General features: G+C 39.9%; 2 protein-coding genes across 4 annotated transcripts; one reads left to right on the forward strand and one right to left on the reverse strand.

Annotated features, from left to right (window-relative positions):
• Positions 1–2373: 2373 nt before the first annotated feature.
• Positions 2374–13442, forward strand: coro1a (coronin, actin binding protein, 1A). 2 transcript variants are annotated; one of them, XM_080488684.1, is made up of 11 exons: positions 2374–2498; positions 3362–3568; positions 5864–5986; positions 8453–8582; positions 9613–9794; positions 10568–10687; positions 11033–11137; positions 11258–11403; positions 12141–12198; positions 12288–12503; positions 13125–13442. In XM_080488684.1, the coding sequence occupies exons 2-11, from the start codon at positions 3371–3373 to the stop codon at positions 13215–13217; spliced, it is 1371 nt and encodes a 456-aa protein (XP_080344810.1). In that variant the 5' UTR covers positions 2374–2498; positions 3362–3370; the 3' UTR covers positions 13218–13442. The 2 variants fall into 2 exon arrangements, with proteins under 2 accessions (XP_080344810.1, XP_080344811.1); XM_080488685.1 differs by having other exon boundaries at positions 2390–2498; positions 3365–3568.
• cldni (claudin i) lies at positions 13301–19384 on the reverse strand. 2 transcript variants are annotated; one of them, XM_080488686.1, is made up of 4 exons: positions 19283–19384; positions 18853–19162; positions 15476–15608; positions 13301–14940 (listed from the first exon to the last, which is right to left on the reverse strand). In XM_080488686.1, exons 3-4 carry the CDS (start codon positions 15605–15607, stop codon positions 14437–14439), a joined length of 636 nt encoding a protein of 211 aa, XP_080344812.1. In that variant the 5' UTR covers position 15608; positions 18853–19162; positions 19283–19384; the 3' UTR covers positions 13301–14436. The 2 variants fall into 2 exon arrangements, with proteins under 2 accessions (XP_080344812.1, XP_080344813.1); XM_080488687.1 differs by having other exon boundaries at positions 18853–19159; positions 19283–19325.
• Between the last annotated feature and the right edge of the window lie 1482 nt (positions 19385–20866).

Here is a 20866-nt window from a genome sequence, read left to right on the forward strand (position 1 = left end):
TAAAAATTACTAATATGTCAGGAATCACAATGTTTACATCAACAATGCAACGCCTTAAGGTTGAGAGCTGATTTCAAGGTTAGAATTATGAATATAATAAAATAGCAAATGTTTTATTAGTTTAGAGAGAAAGTCAAGTTTTCAGCAGCTCACATGCAACAACAAAAGAAAATCTGATTGACATTAACACTGTTACTACACAAAACCCTTCTAATTTAAAAATCTATACTAAAAACACTTGTTTTAGGCAGTTTTCATAATTTGAGATACTAAATACTAGTTTCTATTTAGAAAAGTGTTTCAACATATTAGATTGGCTAATGTAGCGTCCAAAAGTCAAAAATTGCAATATTGTGGGAAAAGTTCTGTATTTGTTGTGTGTGGGTTCAGCACGGTGGGGTAGTGGTTAGCACTCTGGCCTCACAGTGAGAATGTCCCTGGTTTGAGTCCGTGTTTGCATGTTCTCCCTGTGTGCACATGTTTTGTTTTGTTTTTTTCTTCTCCAGTTTTGTCCCACAGTTCTAAATCTAGATCTGGAGGTTTAAATCCCCAGTGACCCGTCATCTGGGACCCGATCCAGCGCTGGATCGGATGGATGGATGGATGGATGGATGGATGGATGGAAGAGCCTTGCTGCAGTGTGTGTCTCTGTGTAACCTTCACGGTGAAGCTGCTGAGTTGACAGTTGTTCGGAGGACACACGTTGACATCCTCCACGAGGAAGGTAAGAACATCACGACTGAATAAACTTCAGAAAGACGCTTATTTTCCCTCGTTTACTTGTTCAACATGATTAATCCCTGCATCTTATTTTAGCTTCAGGTGTAAGTGCACTAGTCATGTCACGGTTTTGTATGTGGAAATAAAACGTGATGACATTTTTACAGGGAACTTACTTCTGCCAAACTGAGTCTGTAATTAAATTTCTCTGTCAATAGAAAAGACAATAAAACTTTTTATGCTGCTGCAGAAGCTTGTGCCAGATGTCAAAAAAACTAAACTTAACTTTTCTAAATTCAAGAGCAGAAACAAAAACTGCCCAAAGCTTTTGTGTTTTTAACTTCAGTGTAATTATCATAGAAAATTAAAGATCATTGATTTAATTCAACGCTGTTTCTATGCCCTCAAACTGGCTTTTTCAAGTCCTCCAGTTCAATATAAGAGCATGTTGTCAATGTTAAAACAATTTAATCAGATCACAATATCCATCTGTGTTCATCCAACTCGGGACAAACAAACACACTTGAGATTTAGAGCCACTAAATAACCTCGGACATCCGTATTTTGGACTATGGGAAGAATCCAGACTGCTGAAAATGTAAAGAACGTGCAAACTCAACGCAGAAAAGATGACAAAACCTGAACCAGAGGCGAGAGTAGTTACCACTACCCCGCTGCTGAAGGTTTACGGTGCAAATATTGTAAATAAATAACTGAAGTTCACTTTGACTGGGTCTTTAGTAACTGGATTCACAGGAATGTTTCAGGATAAACTGCAGCTCTGCTGTCAACAATGCATCTTTTAATAATTAATTAAAACTTTTGGTCTCTGTTAGAGTGAAGGGATGATGTAGGGAAGAGTATGAAGGACACTCATGAGAAAAGCAAATGATAGAAGAGAGACCTTTTTTTTTTTACCCATCAGGCACTTCGGGGGGAAAAAAGTTGAAATACAATGTGGACATATTTTTTCCTCTTTTTTTCATAATGTATTTTGAAAGAAAAGTTGGAATATATTATAGAGATTTTTTTTTTTCTATGACGGAAAAATGAGAAATACAATGTTGAGATTTTTTCATATTTTTTCCCCATCATGCAATAAAAAAATAAAAAAATAAATTAAATCAGAGTTTTTTAAAAAAAAAAATTTCATCTTGCACTTCAAAACAAGTTGCAATACAATGTCAGGGTTTTTTTTATTACAATGTTAAAAAATTTATTTTTCATCCTGCACATCGAGAAGAAAAGTCAAAATAAAATGTTTGATTTTAAAAAAAAAATTTTTTTTCATAATGCACTTCGAAAATTTGATCAAAATGTACTATTGAGAATGAAGTAGAAACGTTTCCTCTGGTCCATTCCGATCACTCTCTTCAAAGTCTGATAACTTCACTGTGTTTGTGAATTTCTGTTTTACTGAAGTCGATTCTGAACTGAAACTGCCTGAAAGACATTTCCAACTTTTTACTCAAAGTGCAAGATTAAAAAAAACCCTCTACCTTCAATCCTTCAATCTTTTTATTTTTCATGGGTGGCCTTAACGAGCCGAGCGTCTCGATTCGATGTTTTCTCCACATTGTGATTTCCCCTCGCGGTGCCGTCACTCGCAAAATGCCAAAGAAGAGACGCCTCCCACTTCCACCTCGGTTCGAAGCTCTCACTTCCTCCACGCTGCTCTGTGATGTACTTTAACCTCCCGTCTCCTCCGAGCTGCTCACTCCGGTGGCTTGCAGTGCTGTTTGGTGCACTGATCTGAATCCGGCCTGCGCGACTCCCAGGTAAGGCCTTGCAGCGTCCTCCCGCCATGCAGCTCGCTCCTCCGCTCCAAACATCACACCTCCAGTTCATCAGGAACGGAAAAAGAAAGAGAAAACCCAAACGAAGCAACGATTTGTGGTCGAGCATCTTTCTCCGTCGTGTTCTGAGTGTTCTCCTGCTTCCTGCTCTCGCGCGGGACCGTGTTTTCCATCCGCGGGCCCCACAGACCGATCATCGCCATGCATTTAGTGCGCTGATAAAATTACGGCTCGCCCTGTAAAAAAGGTTATTGAATTAAGTGACCGAGCAGCCGGAGAGGGTCTTGTGATGCCCAGGCGGCAGAAGTCAGTCGGAGCCGAGGCGCGGCTGCACATTTCAGGAAGTCGGCTCTACAAATGGAGGTAAAGCGGCGGGCGTTCGGTTTGTTTTACATCCTCCTGCGTGTTTTTTGCTGGATGATTTCATCCCCTGCACGAGCTACTTCCTTCAATACGTGTTCCACCTGTGGGGACGTCACGGTGGGGCGAGGGAGTCGTTGGGTCAGGGCAGAGAACCGGGGAGGTCTGTGGTTTGGTTACTCGCTCTGACAGAAGCGGGGAAACTTCTGTTTTTGCAACTTTTTTTTATTTTATTTTTTTTTACCTTTTTAGGCCTGATGCGGCTCAAACGGAGGATAAGAGAATTCTGCTTCCGTCTCGGTGTAGATTATATGCACATTTTCCTGCATGCATGAAAAGAGAGAAGGAGTGCAGACGGTGCAGAGGAAGCCGTTGTGAAAGCTTCTGCTGCTTCCTCTTTTGTTTTGGCTTGTTGTGTCTTTCAACCATCTGAGTTTTATTTTGCACCACCACCACCACCACCACCACCCCTCTGCTCCCTCCAGCAGTTCACCATGTCCAGGAAGGTTGTGAGGTCCAGTAAGTTCCGCCACGTCTTCGGCCAGGCGGTGAAAGCCGACCAATGCTACGACGACATCCGCATCTCCCAGATGACCTGGGACAGCAACTTCTGCACCGTCAACCCCAAGTTCGTGGCCATGATCGTGGACGCCAGCGGCGGGGGGGCCTTCATGGTGCTGCCCCTGAGCAAGGTGAGTCCCCGGGATTTGTGCTGATGTGCGGACGGCTTCACGTGCAACCTGTAGAATTCAACGTTTGGTGGTTCAAATTTGAATGACGGCAGCCGCCGTGGCATGCGCGGCTGAATAAGGAAGTTAGACGCCGTCTTTTCAGTGTTTCTACACGTCAGTGGCGCTGCCGTCGAGAACTTTTCACCATATTTGGAGTTCGTTGACGGTTCAGCGCCAGAGGACAGGATGTGGCTTCAACCCTGCGGCTCTGTGTTCTCTCCTGCAGCTGAACCTTCTGCTTTACTGCATTTTATTGTTTGTCAAAGTCTGGCAACTCAGTAAAACACCTGCAGGTTTTCTATGTGTCCCTAGAGGGTTGTGAAATCCGGTTTTATTCTAATCCCCAAACCAACACGATTCACTGAAAAGTTACTTTATCAGGATGAAGCTGGCAGAATAAATCTACATTACACGAGTCATAGCGAGGATTTATCAGTTTGGTTTTACATAATTTAAGTAGTTAAGCATGAAGAATTTAGTTGGAATAACATTTTCAGAACAAATTGTCATTATCATTGTCAAAACCTTAGATTTATTTTCAAGATATTTATTGGTGATCAATTGTCTTTTTTTGGTTTTGTTACTGCTTCTTGTTGAATCTTGAATCTTTCAAGAAACACAAACATTGAAATTATAGAGCATCTTCCTCCAACTAACATCCAGATTATAGAGCATCTTCCTCCAAATAATATCCAGATTATACAGCATCTTCCTTCAACTAACATCCAGATTATAGAGCATCCCCCTCCAAATAACATCCAGATTATAGAGCATCTTCCTCCAACTAACATCCAGATTATAGAGCATCTTCCTCCAAATAACATCCAGATTATAGAGCATCTCCCGTCAACTAACATCCAGATTATAGAGCATCTCCCTCCAACTAACATCCAGATTATAGAGCATCTTCCTCCAACTAACATCCAGATTATAGAGCGTCTTCCTCCAACTAACATCCAGATCATAGAGCATCTTCCTCCAACTAACATCCAGATTATAGAGCGTCTTCCTCCAACTAACATCCAGATTATAGAGCATCTTCCTTCAACTAACATCCAGATTATAGAGCATCTTCGTCCAACTAACATCCAGATTATAGAGCATCTTCCTCCAACTAACATCCAGATTATAGAGCGTCTTCCTCCAACTAACATCCAGATTATAGAGCATCTTCCTCCAACTAACATCCAGATTATAGAGCGTCTTCCTCCAACTAACATCCAGATTATAGAGCATCTTCCTTCAACTAACATCCAGATTATAGAGCATCTTCCTCCAACTAACATCCAGATTATAGAGCATCTTCCTTCAACTAACATCCAGATTATAGAGCATCTTCCTCCAACTAACATCCAGATTATAGAGCATCTTCCCCCAACCAACATCCAGATTATAGAGCATCTTCCGTCAACTAACATCCAGATTATAGAGCATCTCCCTCCAACTAACATCCAGATTATAGAGCATCTTCCTCCAAATAACATCCAGATTATAGAGCATCTTCCTTCAACTAACATCCAGATTATAGAGCATCTTCCTTCAACTAACATCCAGATTATAGAGCATCTTCCTCCAACTAACATCCAGATTATAGAGCATCTTCCTTCAACTAACATCCAGATTATAGAACATCTTCCTTCAACTAACATCCAGATTATAGAGCATCTTCCTCCACTAACACCACTAAATTGTAACGAAATCCCGCTACATTAAAATCACTAAATAGAATTTTAGTATTCTGAACCATTGATATGAGTAATTCTGATCATCTCTGTTTCTAAAAAGCGTCATGTTGCTTCACATTCTGTGTTTTGAATGTGTCATGAACGTGACTTCTGAACGTGAAGCCTGCAGAAGTGGGATTACTCACGGTCTTTGGTGCAGGATGGAACTCTCCGAGGACAGAAATGAGTGAAGGGGCCAGTGGGCATAAAATTGCAGGGAACAAATAAAAAAAAACACGTGTTTGATTTGTTTCTCAGCCGCGTTTTCAGAGCAGATCAGGACCGTGGCTGGAGCCAGATGTGGTTTATGTAATGAGCAGCAGTAGATGTTGGCGTGCGGGTTCGTGCGGCTCGCCCGTCGTGCCGCTCATGCGTGAGTCCGGCCGGGACGGGAGGGAACAAACGGACCTGTGGGGGTTTTACTCCTCCCGTCCCCGGCCTGCTCTCTAACCCACTTACCCACTCCACATCGGGGGTAATTGAGGGCTGCGAGCGTCAGATCAGCTGACTCCCACTGTGTCTTGTGTTGCAGACGGGCCGCATCGACATGTCCTACCCCACCGTGTGCGGCCACACCGGGCCGGTGCTGGACATCGAGTTCTGCCCGCACAACGACAACATCATCGCCAGCGGCTCGGAGGACTGCAGCGTCATGGTGAGGGCGAGGCGCCAAAGCAACCAGGGGTTCGGGGAATTTGTGACCCTACAAAGCGGTACCAAAAAAAGCGGTCTTTTCATTCTCCCCGTCGTTCTTCAAAAAAAAAAATGTCCACATGTCACTATGAACATAAAACCAAGTCGCACATATGCCAGGCCTTTAGGTGGCGCTGTAACTCCGCCCACAGAAATCCAGCAGAAACGTAGAAGAAGACGCAAAGCGACAGTCCTGCTCGTCCTCACCTTCCAGAAATCCGGCTTCCAAAGCGATGAGCGTCAGTGGCTTCTGCAGCGGAGCGGGTCGCGGGGCTATAAAGTCGAGAGGCGGGGCGATGACATCATCGTTTTTACACAAACGTGCGTCTTATGATTTCAAGTGAAAATTAAAAAACTTTTGTTGTGCTTTGTGTGTCTGTTTGCATGAAGACGGTGCTCGCAGTCACTGAAAATGCAATTTTTACTAAACAGCTCCCAAGGTGCAACTTTTCGAAAATGCTCGGACTCCGTTATTTGTGTGAACGGGGGAAAACGTCGCTTCCCGGAAACGCTCAGTCACGAGTATTTTTTTTTCAAATATGTTCTTGATTTAGGATTCGTTCTTGATTTATTTCAGACTGTACACATCAACTCATTAGACGACTCAAAATAAATAAAATCTTTATTTTAGGTTTTATCATTATGAAAAATAGCTGATCAAATCTGAAACTATTGGAATACGTCTTGTCACGGGGGGCAGTGGCACGACATGCCAACTACATTGTTTTCAGAGTTTCCACTGTTTTTGTGTAAACTGACATTGTTTTAAAAACGTTGAACTTTTGTAAAACAAAAAACGCAAAAGCAATTTGTTTTCACTTGAAACTTAAACGTGTAAACGCCAACAAGCTCTATACTGTGACAGTGTTCCATGTTTGTTCTTGGTATATGATGCTTTTTTTTAAACATTATAAACTCATGAGGTGACTTTAAAGAAAAAGCTTTATTTTAGGTTTTGTCATTATGGCCTACAGGGTAGAGACGTGATCTTAAGTCTGCAGGTTTGAGTCCCACAGGTCACCACTGTGGGTCCCTGAGCTCGACCCTTGACCTCCATCAGCTCCCCAGAGCGCCTTCACCGCGGTCCTGGAAACAGGTCCACGTGGAAAAAAGGAATTTGTTTATGAGTTATTCATGTTTGAGTAAAAGGCGGTGTCTGTTTTTGGAACATATATATATATTTATTTATTATAAAACAAAAAGCAGATAAAAAATTTAATTAAAATGTGTATTTATGGTGCCGTTGGACTAGAAGTGTCCATTTAAAAGACATTGTCATATAAAACAGGAACTTCAGGATGTGCGTTATCAGATGCACCTTTCCCCCGAGCTCCGGTCTCCCTCTCCTGTCTGCTTCATGCAGTTACATCTTTAACAGCTTCGCTTCACATCATCTGACATCAACAAGGAAAGCCTCTTTTTCAAGTCTTTCTAAACAGTGTTGATGTTACAGAGGCGGATAATGATAATCCGTTTAAACTGAAGTGAATAAAACATCTTTTATAGTGTAATCAAGCACAATAAATACATTTGTATGCATTTGTTTCATGGAGACCATCCAATGTGAAGTCAAATATACTCATTTAAATGTATTCGATTCAATTTAGAGCCTAAAAAGTACAAATGTATCCTGAAAATCTTCATATCTAAAGTCTTATCTGTTATGTTTTCACTTTGGGCCTGGCTGGACCCTCCTGCAGGCCCGATTCTGGCCCGCCGGCCACGTGTTTCAATTCCCTGATGTAAATTTGACCATAATTACAGATATTTATGTTCAGCTATTTGTAAACATGTGAGTTAGGGACTGAAAAAGCACGATCAAGTGTATTAACTGGACATAAATCAAATGTGCAAAAGAGGATTTATTTTAGTATTGGTACGAAGCGTTAAATGTTATCTTGGTTTGTAACAAACTAATAAGAAAAATATATATATTTATCTAAATTTACATCATAGATATTGTTTTTCTAATTTTTCTATGAAAACTGACTCAACAAAATGCTGTTTAGATTAATAAAAAAAAGTTTCAAACAACAGAAAGCAAATATTTGACTTGAATTACATATTTAAATTAAATATACTTTATTTGTCTTATTTTCTCTCTATGATTTCAAATTTGGTCCCAAGTTTGAGCATTTTTGTCTGGCGCTATTCTATTCTATTCTATTCTATTCTATTCTATTCTATTCTAGCTAACTCCACACTTGGGACCAAATGTCAAATTATAGAGAGATAAAAAGGCAAATAAATGACATATAAAACAAATACCGGTATATTTGATTTAAAGATATATTAGTTACCAGGACGAAGAAGTACAAATGTATTTTTAACTTTCTCCTCTTTGCTCTAACTTTCTGCCTCTCCGCTCTGAACTACGACGTGATGTTTTCCCGACCAACACGTTGAGCTATCTCGTTGTGTCGAGCAGATTTGGGAGATCCCGGAGGCCGGCCTCACCACCTCACTCACTGATCCCGTGGTCAAACTGGAGGGACACTCCAAACGTGTGGGCATCCTGAGCTGGCACCCCACCGCCCGCAACGTGCTCCTGAGCGCAGGTATCCCTCCCCACTTCCACCGCAGGACTTCTGTGTGCCGACATTCATCAGGAAAACTGGAGTTTATCCAGTGAGGTTAACAGCTTTACTGAGGAGGGAGTGCTCACAGCCTCCGCCCGCCCTCCTCAGACCAAACGCTGATCATCTCTCTTCACACTTCGGCTCACGGTGTCACGTGGACCTCATCAGCACTCACACTTGTTCATTTCACCAACAACTGACAACTGATAGAACCAGGAAGTGCATAAAGGGCTTTACACGGCAACGATTTGAAGTGACGACGCAAAGCATTTGTTTTGAGTGTTCGTTTCCATGACAACGGTGCTTGGAGCCGCTGAAAACGCTGCAACTCCACTGTCATGCCGGTGGCAGAAACGCTGCGCATGCAGACTTGGTAGTTTTATTTTGACAGACACTGTAATAACAATCCAACTTGTTATTACGGTATTATTATTATTATTATTATTATTATTATTATTATTATTATTATTATTATTATTATATATTTGTATTTAAATGAACTTTTTTTAAATCATAATTATTATTGTTGTTATATATATGTATATATATATATATTAAAAAATTTAATAATATATAATTGTATTTAAATGGTCTTTTTTAAAATCATTATTATTATTATTATTATTATTATTATTATTATTATTATTATTATTATTATTATTTAGAAAATTGCTAGGAATAAAAAGATTTTAAAAACATTTTGGGGGAAATGGCCCAATGAGAAAACTACATCATTCCCCTCATTTTGCAATTAGTGTCAACTTGTTGGCTGACGGTGCATTTTCTGTTCTCATGAAGTTCTGCTTCCTGTGTGCGGCGTTACTTCCTTTTCTCCGCAGATGCTTGTTCATAGTTTAATTGACCAGACTTAATGTGACTGGATTCAGTGTAGAGTTTCCATGTTCTGCCTGTGCATGCATATCTTTTTTTCTCCTGCTACTACCTTGAATGTGTCTTTCTCCTTGTTGGGCCTGTGGTCGTCTTACACCCTGTCCGTTTCCCTTCACAGGCTGCGACAACGTGGTGATCCTGTGGAACGTGGCCCGGGGCGAGGCGGCGGTGAGGATCGACAGCGTGCACACTGACCTCATCTACAGCGCCTGCTGGAACAGGGACGGCTCCATGATCCTCACCACCTGCAAGGACAAGTCCCTGCGAGTGCTGGACCCTCGCAAGGGCACCGTGATCTTCGTAGGTTCTCCTGCTGCAGCGCAGACATGATCCCGTTTGACCCAAAGTCACGTGACACAGTGAGATGCCATGCAATGCTGTGTAGTCCAATACGATGGGAGACGGTGTAATTTCATCTCGTGTTCATTGATTAAATACAATACAATATGAAAGAATACAATATGATACAGTATAATATAATACTGTATGATACAATACAATATAATACAACATGATACAATATAATACGATATTATACAATACGATACATTACAATACAATATATGATACGATACATTTGAATACAATATGATACAATACAAATGTTTAAGTTGTATTTTTTATGTTTAAGAATAATATGTTTATATCTGTCTTGTCTTCTATATACTATAGAATAGAATACAATAGAACACAAAGTAACACATTACAAGATAACACAATACTATAAGATCGAGTACGATAGAGTCTGATATTATACTAGTCGATGTAATACAATGCGATGCAAAACAATTTTGATGGAAAAGAATCTGATGCAGCACAAAATAACAGCTTGCAGTACGTTAAGATTTGATCTGATGCCATATAATTTAATATAATGCAAAATATTAGCATAAGATTTTATGCAATAGCATGAAATATAATTATTTGATTTAGTTACGATATGATCAAGGGCAATAAAACACACCTTATTGTTCTTGTGTGTGTATTGATGAATAAATCTGACTGTGTAAATCACTTGCACCCATCATGTGACTGTATGTGGACGACTGCCTCTTTTCTTTCCTCCCCTTCAGGAGAAGGAGAAGCCTCACGAAGGCTTCAGACCCGTCAGGGCCGTGTTCGTTAGCGACGGGAAGATCCTCAGCACGGGCTTCAGTCGCATGAGTGAGAGGCAGGTGGCGCTGTGGGACCCAGTGAGTAAGAATTGACAGTTTGAAAAAAATAAATAATAATTTGTTTAATTTGTACAAGAGTGTCACAGTTAATCAAGGTTTTTGTGAGAGTTTCTTCTTTTAAAATAATAATGAGACAAACTGAAACAATATTTACTCCTGCCTTTGGTTATTCAAACAAGTTTTCCCCTCAGCTGTAAGAAAGCAAGTAGGAGACTTCCCAAGGGAGTACCTCGTGTTTACAACATGGCAGTTTCCCCACAGCCAGGTTTCAGCCTGGATAACTCCCTGGATTACCTGCAGTCTGCCTTTTCACCACCACATGTCTGAGTTCTGACTGCGTCCATCTGGTTGTGTGTTGAGCAGAAGAACTTCGGCGAGCCGCTCAGCCTGGTGGAGCTGGACACCAGCAGCGGCGTCCTGCTGCCGTTCTTCGACCCGGACACCGGCGTCGTCTACCTCTGTGGGAAGGTCAGGCCGGACGTCCAGGGCAGCTGTCTCTCTGTCACTAGACTCAACCGTATTTCACAACGTGGTTGTTCACCCCCACGGTGCTGATCAGAGCCGACTTCGTCCTGCTTGCGCTCACAGGGGGACAGCAGCATCCGTTACTTCGAGGTGACGGACGAAGCTCCGTACGTCCACTACCTGTCCATGTACAGCAGCAAGGAGAGCCAGAAGGGGATGGGATACATGCCCAAGAGGGGCCTGGAGGTCAACAAGTGTGAAATCGCCAGGTAACCACCACAGAGTGTCTCAAAGGTTTTATGTTACATATTTTTGCGCCACAAGGCAAAGACAAATTTCAATTTAGTGTAAATTACGAGGACAGTGAGGTTGTCTCGTCTCGTCTCGTCTCGTCTCGTCTCGTCTCGTCTCGTCTCGTCTCATCTTCAGGAAAGGGTAACAGTAAAAACATGGAGATCAGAGGATGCTTTTTCTCCAGCATACAAACATCTTGTCTTGTCCTATCCTGTCTTGTTTTGTCTCATAATATATCGCCTTCATGGAGGAGTATCAATAATATGTCTTGTCTTGTCTTGTTTCGACTCGTCTCTTCTTGTTTCATCGTGTCTTGTCATCTTGTTTTGTTTCATCTTATTTTGTTTCGTCTCGTCTTGTTTCGTCTTGTTTCGTCTTGTCTTGTTTCCGAAGGTATAACTGTAAAGACACAGGAATCAGAGGAATGCTTTTTCCCAGCGTGTTTTTTTTTTTTCCTTTTTCATTTCTGAGAAGAAATTATTGTGAAAATAAAATAGGTGGAGAATAAAACTATAACATAGCAACAACTCACATACTTTTATTGCAGAATTTCTGGGTGATTACATTTTGAAGTAAACTAAACTAGTAACATTTGCAGTGAATATATCAGATGGTAGTTGGGAGCAAACTGACAGTATCTCAAAACACAGTTCTTCCGACCAGAACTGCTTCAAATCTTTCCCAAACTGACCCGCAGTCTTTCTCCTTCCAGGTTCTACAAACTCCACGAGAGGAAATGTGAGCCCATCGTCATGACGGTGCCTCGTAAGGTAAAGTTCAGACGTGTTTTATGCATCGGGAGGTATTTGGGTTTCCTGCCTCAGGGCTGAGTTTGACTGGCTCCTCTGTGGCCGGGAAGTCGGATCTCTTCCAGGAGGATCTGTACCCGGACACCAGCGGCCCCGAGCCCTCGGTGGAAGCAGACCAGTGGTTTGAAGGAAAAGATGGGAAGCCCATCCTGATCTCCCTGAAGGACGGCTTCGTAACAACCACTAAAGCCAAGGAGTTCAAGGTGGTCAAGAGTCTCCTGAAGACCACCAGCTCCACTGCAGGGAGCCAGAACAATGGCAGTGAGGTCAGTCTCTACTTCATCTACTTTAAGAACACAGTCTATGCTTCTATACTTAACTGAAAAACTACAACTCTGCTTCAACAAGAAAAGCCCCAGTAATAATGATGTTCATTTTTCTCTTCATGCTTCCTGTGGACTGTACAAAAACCTTTCCATCTTTATTTTTAGTGGAGACCACCTTCACTATTCTCAAGATTTGGAGGTTTATTTTATTTAATTTTAATTTTAATTTTAATTTTAATTTTAATTTTAATTTTAATTTTAATTTTAATTTTAATTTTAATTTTAATTTTAATTTAATTTTATTTAATTTTATTTAATTTTTTATATTTATTTATTTATTTATTTATTTATTTTAAAGTTACATTATTTCATTTAATTTCATGTGATATTTTTATAAATTTTTTTGTTTATTCAATTTTAATTGAATTTATTTACTGTAATTTAATGTAATATAATCATACTTTTTAAATCTTTAATTTAATTTAATTTAATTCATTGGAATCGTCCATTTCCACATTTTGTCCAGTTGGTTTGATCATTTCTACAATCAATTCATACCTGCACTTCATTCAAAAGCTGCACCAGTGCTCCTATAAGTAATCCCATTACACTGTCTCCCAGGATGTCCAGTCCTTGAAGCAGGAGGTGAAGGACCTGAAAGCGGCCGTGGAGGAGCTGACCAAGCGAGTGTGTGAGCTGGAGAGCAAACATTAATCCAGATTAAAGGAGAAGATGAAGAACTGGGAGGAAGGAGACCAACTTCAGGGTGCAGTGAGACAAAGGGAGAGAAAAAGACAGCAGGGGGTTTTTAAAACAGCTTGGATTTCTTTGTTTGGTTTGAGTGATTCTGATTTGTTTTTCTTTTTCTTTTTTTTTTTCTTTAAAGACTTCCTGTTTTAATATATGTTTTGATTTGGAATAAAGTCCTCTGTATTTTCAGATTAACAATATTGAATCCTTTTTTGTTCCCATTTAAAAAACAAAACAGATGAAACCCTCATTTGAAAAGGCCAATTTTTAATCACTCATATTTATCATCGCACAAAATTTAAAAAACGCAACGAAAAACAAGCTGCTACGACAAAAAACCAAAAAGTGAAATATTGAAAGATTTCTCAAATTACACAAGATTAAAAAAAAAAAAACGGTGAAAGACAAAACAAGCAAATTATGTCTTAAATAGGAACTATATGAGTCTTTAACCCTTTAAGAGCCACAAACGGGAGAAAACTAGATGATGGTAGAATATAGTGACGTTACACATCCTCAGACATTTTTACACGATACAAACATCGAGAAAAAACAAAAACCATCCAGTGTGAACCGAACCTCCGACATTTTGGAACCCAGATAGACTTTGTGGATAATAGTCATCATAATATGGGATAATTCAAAGGATTAATTCTCATTTTGTTCTTTGATGATGAGAGGGAGTCAGATTCATTGGTCACTTTTACGTTTTGTGTTTGTCCTGCTTGATAATTGTCACTTTTAGTCCAAATTTTTGCAAAAATATTCATTAAATGCAACATTTCTGTGACTCCGAGAGACAGATTGTGGAGCTTAAGAGGATTCAGTTCAATGGAAATAAGTAATCATGCTTGCGTTTGATAATTGATACTCCAAAAAACAAACTTTTTGAAAAGTAAACAGCCAAGATTACAACTGATACCTGCTTCAAACATGCTGAACGTGACCTTTAACCTTTATTTATTTACCGTGTGAAACTACTGATGTTTGGAAGCAGAGACGTGGTGTTCGTGGATCCTCTATGTGTTGAGATAAAAATTCTAATCTAACTTTCTTTCCCCGGCACTTTTATTAAAAAAAAAAAAACAATTCCCCCAGATTAACTACGAATATAGAAATCAACCGTTTTCATCAGCCTGTAATATTTACACACTTTCTGCTCTTAAACGACCTCTGGTCTCGTCTACACGTAGTTCTTGGCGGGAGCCGATGCGCCACCGCTGTAGTACTTGGCGGCGCCACCCGAGCCGCCGGACCGGGGCCTGCTGAAGCAGCAGAGCAGGCCGCCGCCCAGCAGGAGCAGCACGCCGGCCCCCCAGCCTATGAAGATGCACGCGCCCAGCTCCCTCTTCTGGCTCGAGGGCACCAGCGGGTCGTTGAAATTCCGCACCACGTTGTGTGCCGACCAGCTGACGGCGATGATTAGCAGCAGGCCGGACAGCAGCAGGCCCACGCCGGCCACCAGGTTGATCTTGGGCTTGGCGTCCTCGTTCTGCACGCAGGTGGTGAAGTCGGCGCCGCAGAAGAGGATGAGGAGGCCGAGGACGGCCAGCATGGAGCTGATGATGACCATGGCCCGGGCGGCCTGCAGGTCAGAGGGCAGCACCAGCAGGGAGTCGTAGTTCTTACACTGCTGCTGGCCGGTGCTCTGCACAATGCAGTTGGTCCACAGGCCTTCGTGACTGCTCTACACACACACACACACACACACACACACACACACACACACACACACACACACACACGAACGAGTTCATCAACTCATTTTCCCGACAGGAAATCATCGCAAATGTATTTGATAATTTGTTACTGTGAGGAAAAAGTACTTGTAATAACACAGTTTTTAATTTAATGGTAAAATTCTATGAAATCAGATTTCACTGTTTGTCCTAATTATGGATGTTTTTCTGGATATTATCCTCTAATTATTTCAACAACTCTTACAATTGTAAAAAAAAAAAACCTTTAACAAATGATTAAGTGTTTTTTAGAGTATACGTTTTAACATTTAGTAGTGATAGTTTATTTGGTCAACCAAATACACAATGCAACAGAAAAGAAATGCAAACAGAGGACGACCGAAGAGGTTTACTCCCAAGTTAAACTGACTGTACTTCACCCAGAACATAATATACGTATGTAAAGCTTCTGCAATTCAAGTAGCAGAAACAAAAACCTGCATGTCCCTATTGTTTGTCCCTATATGGAGATGTGTTGTTTACCTGTGCGGTCACGATGTTTGATCCCACGAAGGACGACACTTTCCATCGAGGGACGGCGCAGCACACGATGGCCCCGATGAGCCCGAGGACCCCCAGAGCCACACACACCATGTGAACCGCCGCAGATCCCATTCTAGATACAAAACAAAACACGTGTTAAACATTACGGAAGCGTCTCTCAGAATTAGGAGATAATTATCAAAAACAGACCCTCTTTAAAAAAAAAACAAATCAGAAAACCATTATCTCATTAATTCAGAAAAACAGCCACATTTTTTTAATTGATTTTTTTTTTCTCATAATTATGAGATAATTATCTTTATAATTCAGAAAAACAGACCTGTTTTTAAAAAATGTTTAGAAAAACATTATCTCATTTATTGTGAAAAACAGACCAGATTCTAATTTTTTTTTCAGAAAAACATCTCATTAATTCAGAAAAACAGAGCCAAAGTTTTTTATATATAATTTTTTTCTTATAATTATGAGATAATTATCTAATTAATTCAGAAAAACAGACCCGATTTAAATTTTTTCCAGAAAAACATCTTATTATTACAGAAAAACAGAGCCAGATTTTTTTTTATATATATATAATTTTTTCTCATAATTATGAGATAATTATCTCATTTATTCACAAAAACATTCGATTTAAATTTTTTCATGTCAATGCATAAAAGACACCTTAAATATACTTCAAAATAAAATAAAAGGCACTTTAAAAACTGGAAATTAAAGTCTGAGTAATGGAGTTAAAATAGTATTCAAATACTGTAACCTAAGTACTTTTGTTACTTCTTACTTCATGACCAATGAAATATCCTCAGAAAATAAACAACAATTATTAACTCTCTGAGTAACCCCACCTCTTTCTGAAGAAGAAACTAGCCACTGTAATCTAGATGATTTCATGAAAAAAACATTAAAAGGTGTTATTTTCTTTCTTTAAAAGTCTGTCAAAAATGATAAACGTAATTAAGTGACTAAGTCTAAGTATTTTTTTGTATTTCGATGAAATGCTCAGAAAATTAAACACTGATTGGAGATATTTCCTCCTTTTTAAAGTATGTTTAAATGACATCCAGTAACACAGAGAAGAACAAAAGTGGGTCCAAAGTGTAGAAAATAATTAAATCAGCCTCTGATCAAACAAGTAATCCAAATACAATAACAGTGGAAGTACTCACTGTGGGGCACACAGTGACAAAACTTCTAAAAGTTTGATATATGTATGTGAAGTATAGATATATGTAAATACCGATGATAATGACTACATGTCTTCTGTTTTAAACACATCAAACGGTGTGAAAAGGCCTTCAAGATTCTGTGAATATTGATTATTTAAAAATTCGTCACAACTTCCTTCATCAAAAGAAAGTTAATGCTCAAAGCGGGTCCTCATCCAAGATGGCGGCGATGCTTAACTCGCTCCCATCCATGAAAAATCCACTTATATCATGTCTGTGTGTTTATTCATTTCATGTCTGTGAGTTTATAATATATTATGTTATTTTTCTACTTTTATCATGTCTTTGTTTCTTTTTTTTACTTATATTAAATCTATGTGTTTATTCATGTATCTATGCGTATGTGTTTATTTACACATATTTTGTCTCCATATCTAGTTATGTTATGCCAATAGAATAAAATAAAATAGAATAGGAAATCTTTATTGATCCCGAGGGAAATTGTTTAAATGTGTATTTATATTTTGTCTATTCACTAAGGAGAGTATTCACATAGACATAATATAAGTGTAGTCTATTTTTTATTATATCTATGTCCATTATATATTATGTATATGTTATTTACTCATATCAAGAGTGTGTGTCTACTTAAATCATGTCTATTATGTGACATTAGAACAAAAGCATAAAGTACTCCTACTGCCCTCTAGTGGCTTGCTGCAGTACAGTATTACACTGAAAAAGGCTCAACTATAACAAAACTTTAAAACAAAACTAAAGATATGGACTCATGACGTTTGAATTAGGTTCAAATACAAATTTTTATTTTACTTGACAGGAGCGTCCGGCCCTTAAAGTTTCCTCACGGAAACATTTTGTTCCAGATGTTTCAGACGGTCACATTTATCAGCATTAAAACGGCATGGTTTGACCGTCTTGTTTCCATTTCAAGACGTTTTCTATGAAGTGTTTTTCTATAAATTCCAGGCAGTTGATCACGAAACTGAATGTTTTATCAATGTCATCTGAATGAATGAATCTGATTACTTCTAAGTCCTCAGCTTGCTCACATTAATGTGAGGATTTACGATCTGTTACAGTCTGGAGTTGCACATGTTGATTTTCCACATTTTAATGCTGATAATTGTTTTTTTTGTTTTTGTTTTGTTTGTTCTTATTGCTTCATGCTGTGTTTCCTGTCCCGGCCTGAGAGGAGGAGCCGCTCCACTAATCCAGGATGGAGGAAGCATTAAATTGCTGTTTCTTCAGCGCTGCGGTGGATCTGCGGGGCTTTGTCTTTTTGTAATCACGGAGCTGAACACTACACACACTACACACACACACCCACACACACACACACACACACAGAAGATGTGGCTTGGGGTTACATTTTTAGGAGCGGCTCGTGCCCGGACAGGCCCGGGCCTCCAGGTTCTCCACCCAGGACTCGGTGGGCCGCTCCCTCGTCTCCTCACTTCCAAACCCCTTTTGTTTTTCTTCATTTCACTCATTTATTCGCGATTTAAAAAGCTCAAAAACTGAATATAAAGTTAGAAGAAGAAAAAAAAAAACTGCATTCAAATGATAACCGAGACGCCAAAAGACTAGTTTTAAGTATTTTTTTACAACTTTATCAAGTTAAAAAGTCTGAAATTCTTTGTTTTATTGTTCGATTAATCAATTCTTCTTCATATAGGCGTTTAAAATTGAGGATTTTTATGCTTCATATGAGTTAAAACCCTCATAGATGCAACAATTTCCTTCTTTTTAATCCCCTGAAAATACACAGAAAAGAAATCACATGTTGTTGTTTTGATGATATCAGTGTGAGGCAAACTGAAAAAGTACATCTTAAAGACTAATACCACAACAAAGGAGAAGCAGTAAAGCAGGCAGGGCTGGAACTTCGAGGTGACTTTGTGCTCGACTAACAAAAATGAAGCGTGTAGAGCATACGTGATGGTTGAGAACTTTCGGGGACGATTAAGGGAATAGAACTAATCTCGTGTGAGGATTACTGCTGAAATGTGTATTCTTGGTTTAAACGAGTTCTCATGCACGAGTTCTGAAACGCGTATTTAAAAGTGCATCATCAACCCGTTTTCTGTGTTTTTCTTTGCATTCCTGCAATTAGAAATAAAAGTATTTATCAATGGGGGAAAAAAAAAAAAAAAAAAAAAGGACGCCTACCTCTTTGTGGAAGTTGAAGGAATAAGATGACGAGTCTGTGGAGCTTCTTCTTCTTCTTCTTCTTCTTTGTTCCGTCAAGGTGTTGATTAGTGTCACACCACTGAGCCAGTGTGCAGCAGAGGACGGGGGTATTTGTAGAGGAATGTGAGGTGTAGGTGGGGCTCAGCTCGTCCTTTAGGAGAGACCAGACTGGACTTGTCCCACATGTCCCTCTCTCTCTCTCTCTCTCTCTCTCTCTCTCTCTCTCTCTCTCTCTCTTTTCCTCTCCAGACAACTGAAACCTGCAGGGGAGCCGAGGAGCTCCCCGCTTCTTAAAAAAAAAAGAAATTGGATTAAAAAAACAGCAAAACAAAAAAAAAACCACCAAACTTGTGGGATTGAGGCGACGTTGCTGATGTTGGCCTGCTCATCATCCAGAAGAGTGACTCACCTGGGATTCTGGGACCGACACAAACAAACAAACAAACAAAACAAAAGACATCCCAGATCATCACCGGAGACGCCCACCTCTGTCGAAACTCTCGTGACGAATGGAAAGACCGCGTTTGGGAATCGAGGACTTGTTGCGCAACGCTAATCTGGGTTTGATCATCCAGAGGAGATGAGGAAAGGAACCGGAATGCAGCTTGGATTAACACACTGTGACGATAACGTGGTTTTGGTTTGCTTCATACACTCAGATCTTCATTTCGAGGCTCCCCTTTACCCTGAACCTCTCTGGGTTCACTGACATGCACTTTATAAAGACTCAAGGGGGCGAACTCAGAATTCCAACCTCATTTTTGACTATTTCCAGGAAATTATTGGCTCATTTTGCTTTAATGACTTGAATTCTTTCACAATTTATTCACATTAATAGACACAATAATACAGCAGATTAATCAGCGATTGGCAATCAATTAACTCAACAAGATTTAAAGTCATCAATGGAAAGAAAAGTTACAGAAGCAGAATCTAAAACTAGATATACAGAAACCTGGTTCTGAAGTGGTTTCTGACCTGGTTTCGGTCTGGTTTCAGATCTGATTTTGAACTGGTTTCATATCTGGTTTTGAACTGGTTTCTGACCTGGTTTTGGTCTGGTTTCACATCTGGTTCTGAACTGGTTTCTGACCTGGTTTCGGTCTGGTTTCACATCTGGTTGTGAACTGGTTTCTGACCTGGTTTCGGTCTGGTTTCAAATCTAGTTTTGAACTGGTTTCACATCTGGTTGTGAACTGGTTTCTGACATGGTTTCGGTCTAGTTTCAGACCTGATTTTGAACTGGTTTTGAACTGGTTTCTGACCTGGTTTTGGTCTGGTTTCAGATCTGGTTTTGAGCTGGTTTCACATCTGGTTGTGAACTGGTTTCTGACCTGGTTTCCGTCCGGTTTCAGACCTGATTTTGAACTGGTTTCAGATCTGGTTTTGAACTGGTTTCACATCTGGTTCTGACCTGGTTTCTGACCTGGTATTGGTCTAGTTTCAGACCTGATTTTGAACTGGTTTCACATCTGGTTTTGAACTGGTTTCTGACCTGGTTTTGATCTAGTTTCAGACCTGATTTTGAACTGGTTTCATATCTGGTTTTGAACTGGTTTCTGACCTGGTTTCGGTCTGGTTTCAGATCTGGTTTTGAACTGGTTTCACATCTGGTTCTGAACTGGTTTCTGACCTGGTTTTGGTTTGGTTTCAGACCTGATTTTGAACTGGTTTCACATCTGGTTTTGAACTGGTTTCTGACCTGGTTTTGGACTGGTTTTAAACTTAGTTTTGGTCTGATTTCAGACCTGGTTTTGATCTGGTTTCAAACCTGGTTTTGGTCTGATTTCAGACCTGTTCTTGGTCTGGTTTCAGGCCTGGTTTTGAACTGGTTTCTTACCTGGTTTTGGTCTGGTTTCAGATGTGGTTTTGACCTGGTTTGAAACCTGGTTTTGGTTTGATTTCAGACCTGGTTTTGGTCTGGTCTGGTTTCACATCTGGTTTTGACCTGGTTTCAGACCTGGTTTTGAACCCCAAACATGGAGGATTTGCC

Source organism: Lipophrys pholis (assembly GCF_963383615.2).
Source record: "Lipophrys pholis genome assembly, chromosome: 19".
In the NCBI taxonomy this organism is placed as follows: Eukaryota; Metazoa; Chordata; class Actinopteri; order Blenniiformes; family Blenniidae; genus Lipophrys; species Lipophrys pholis.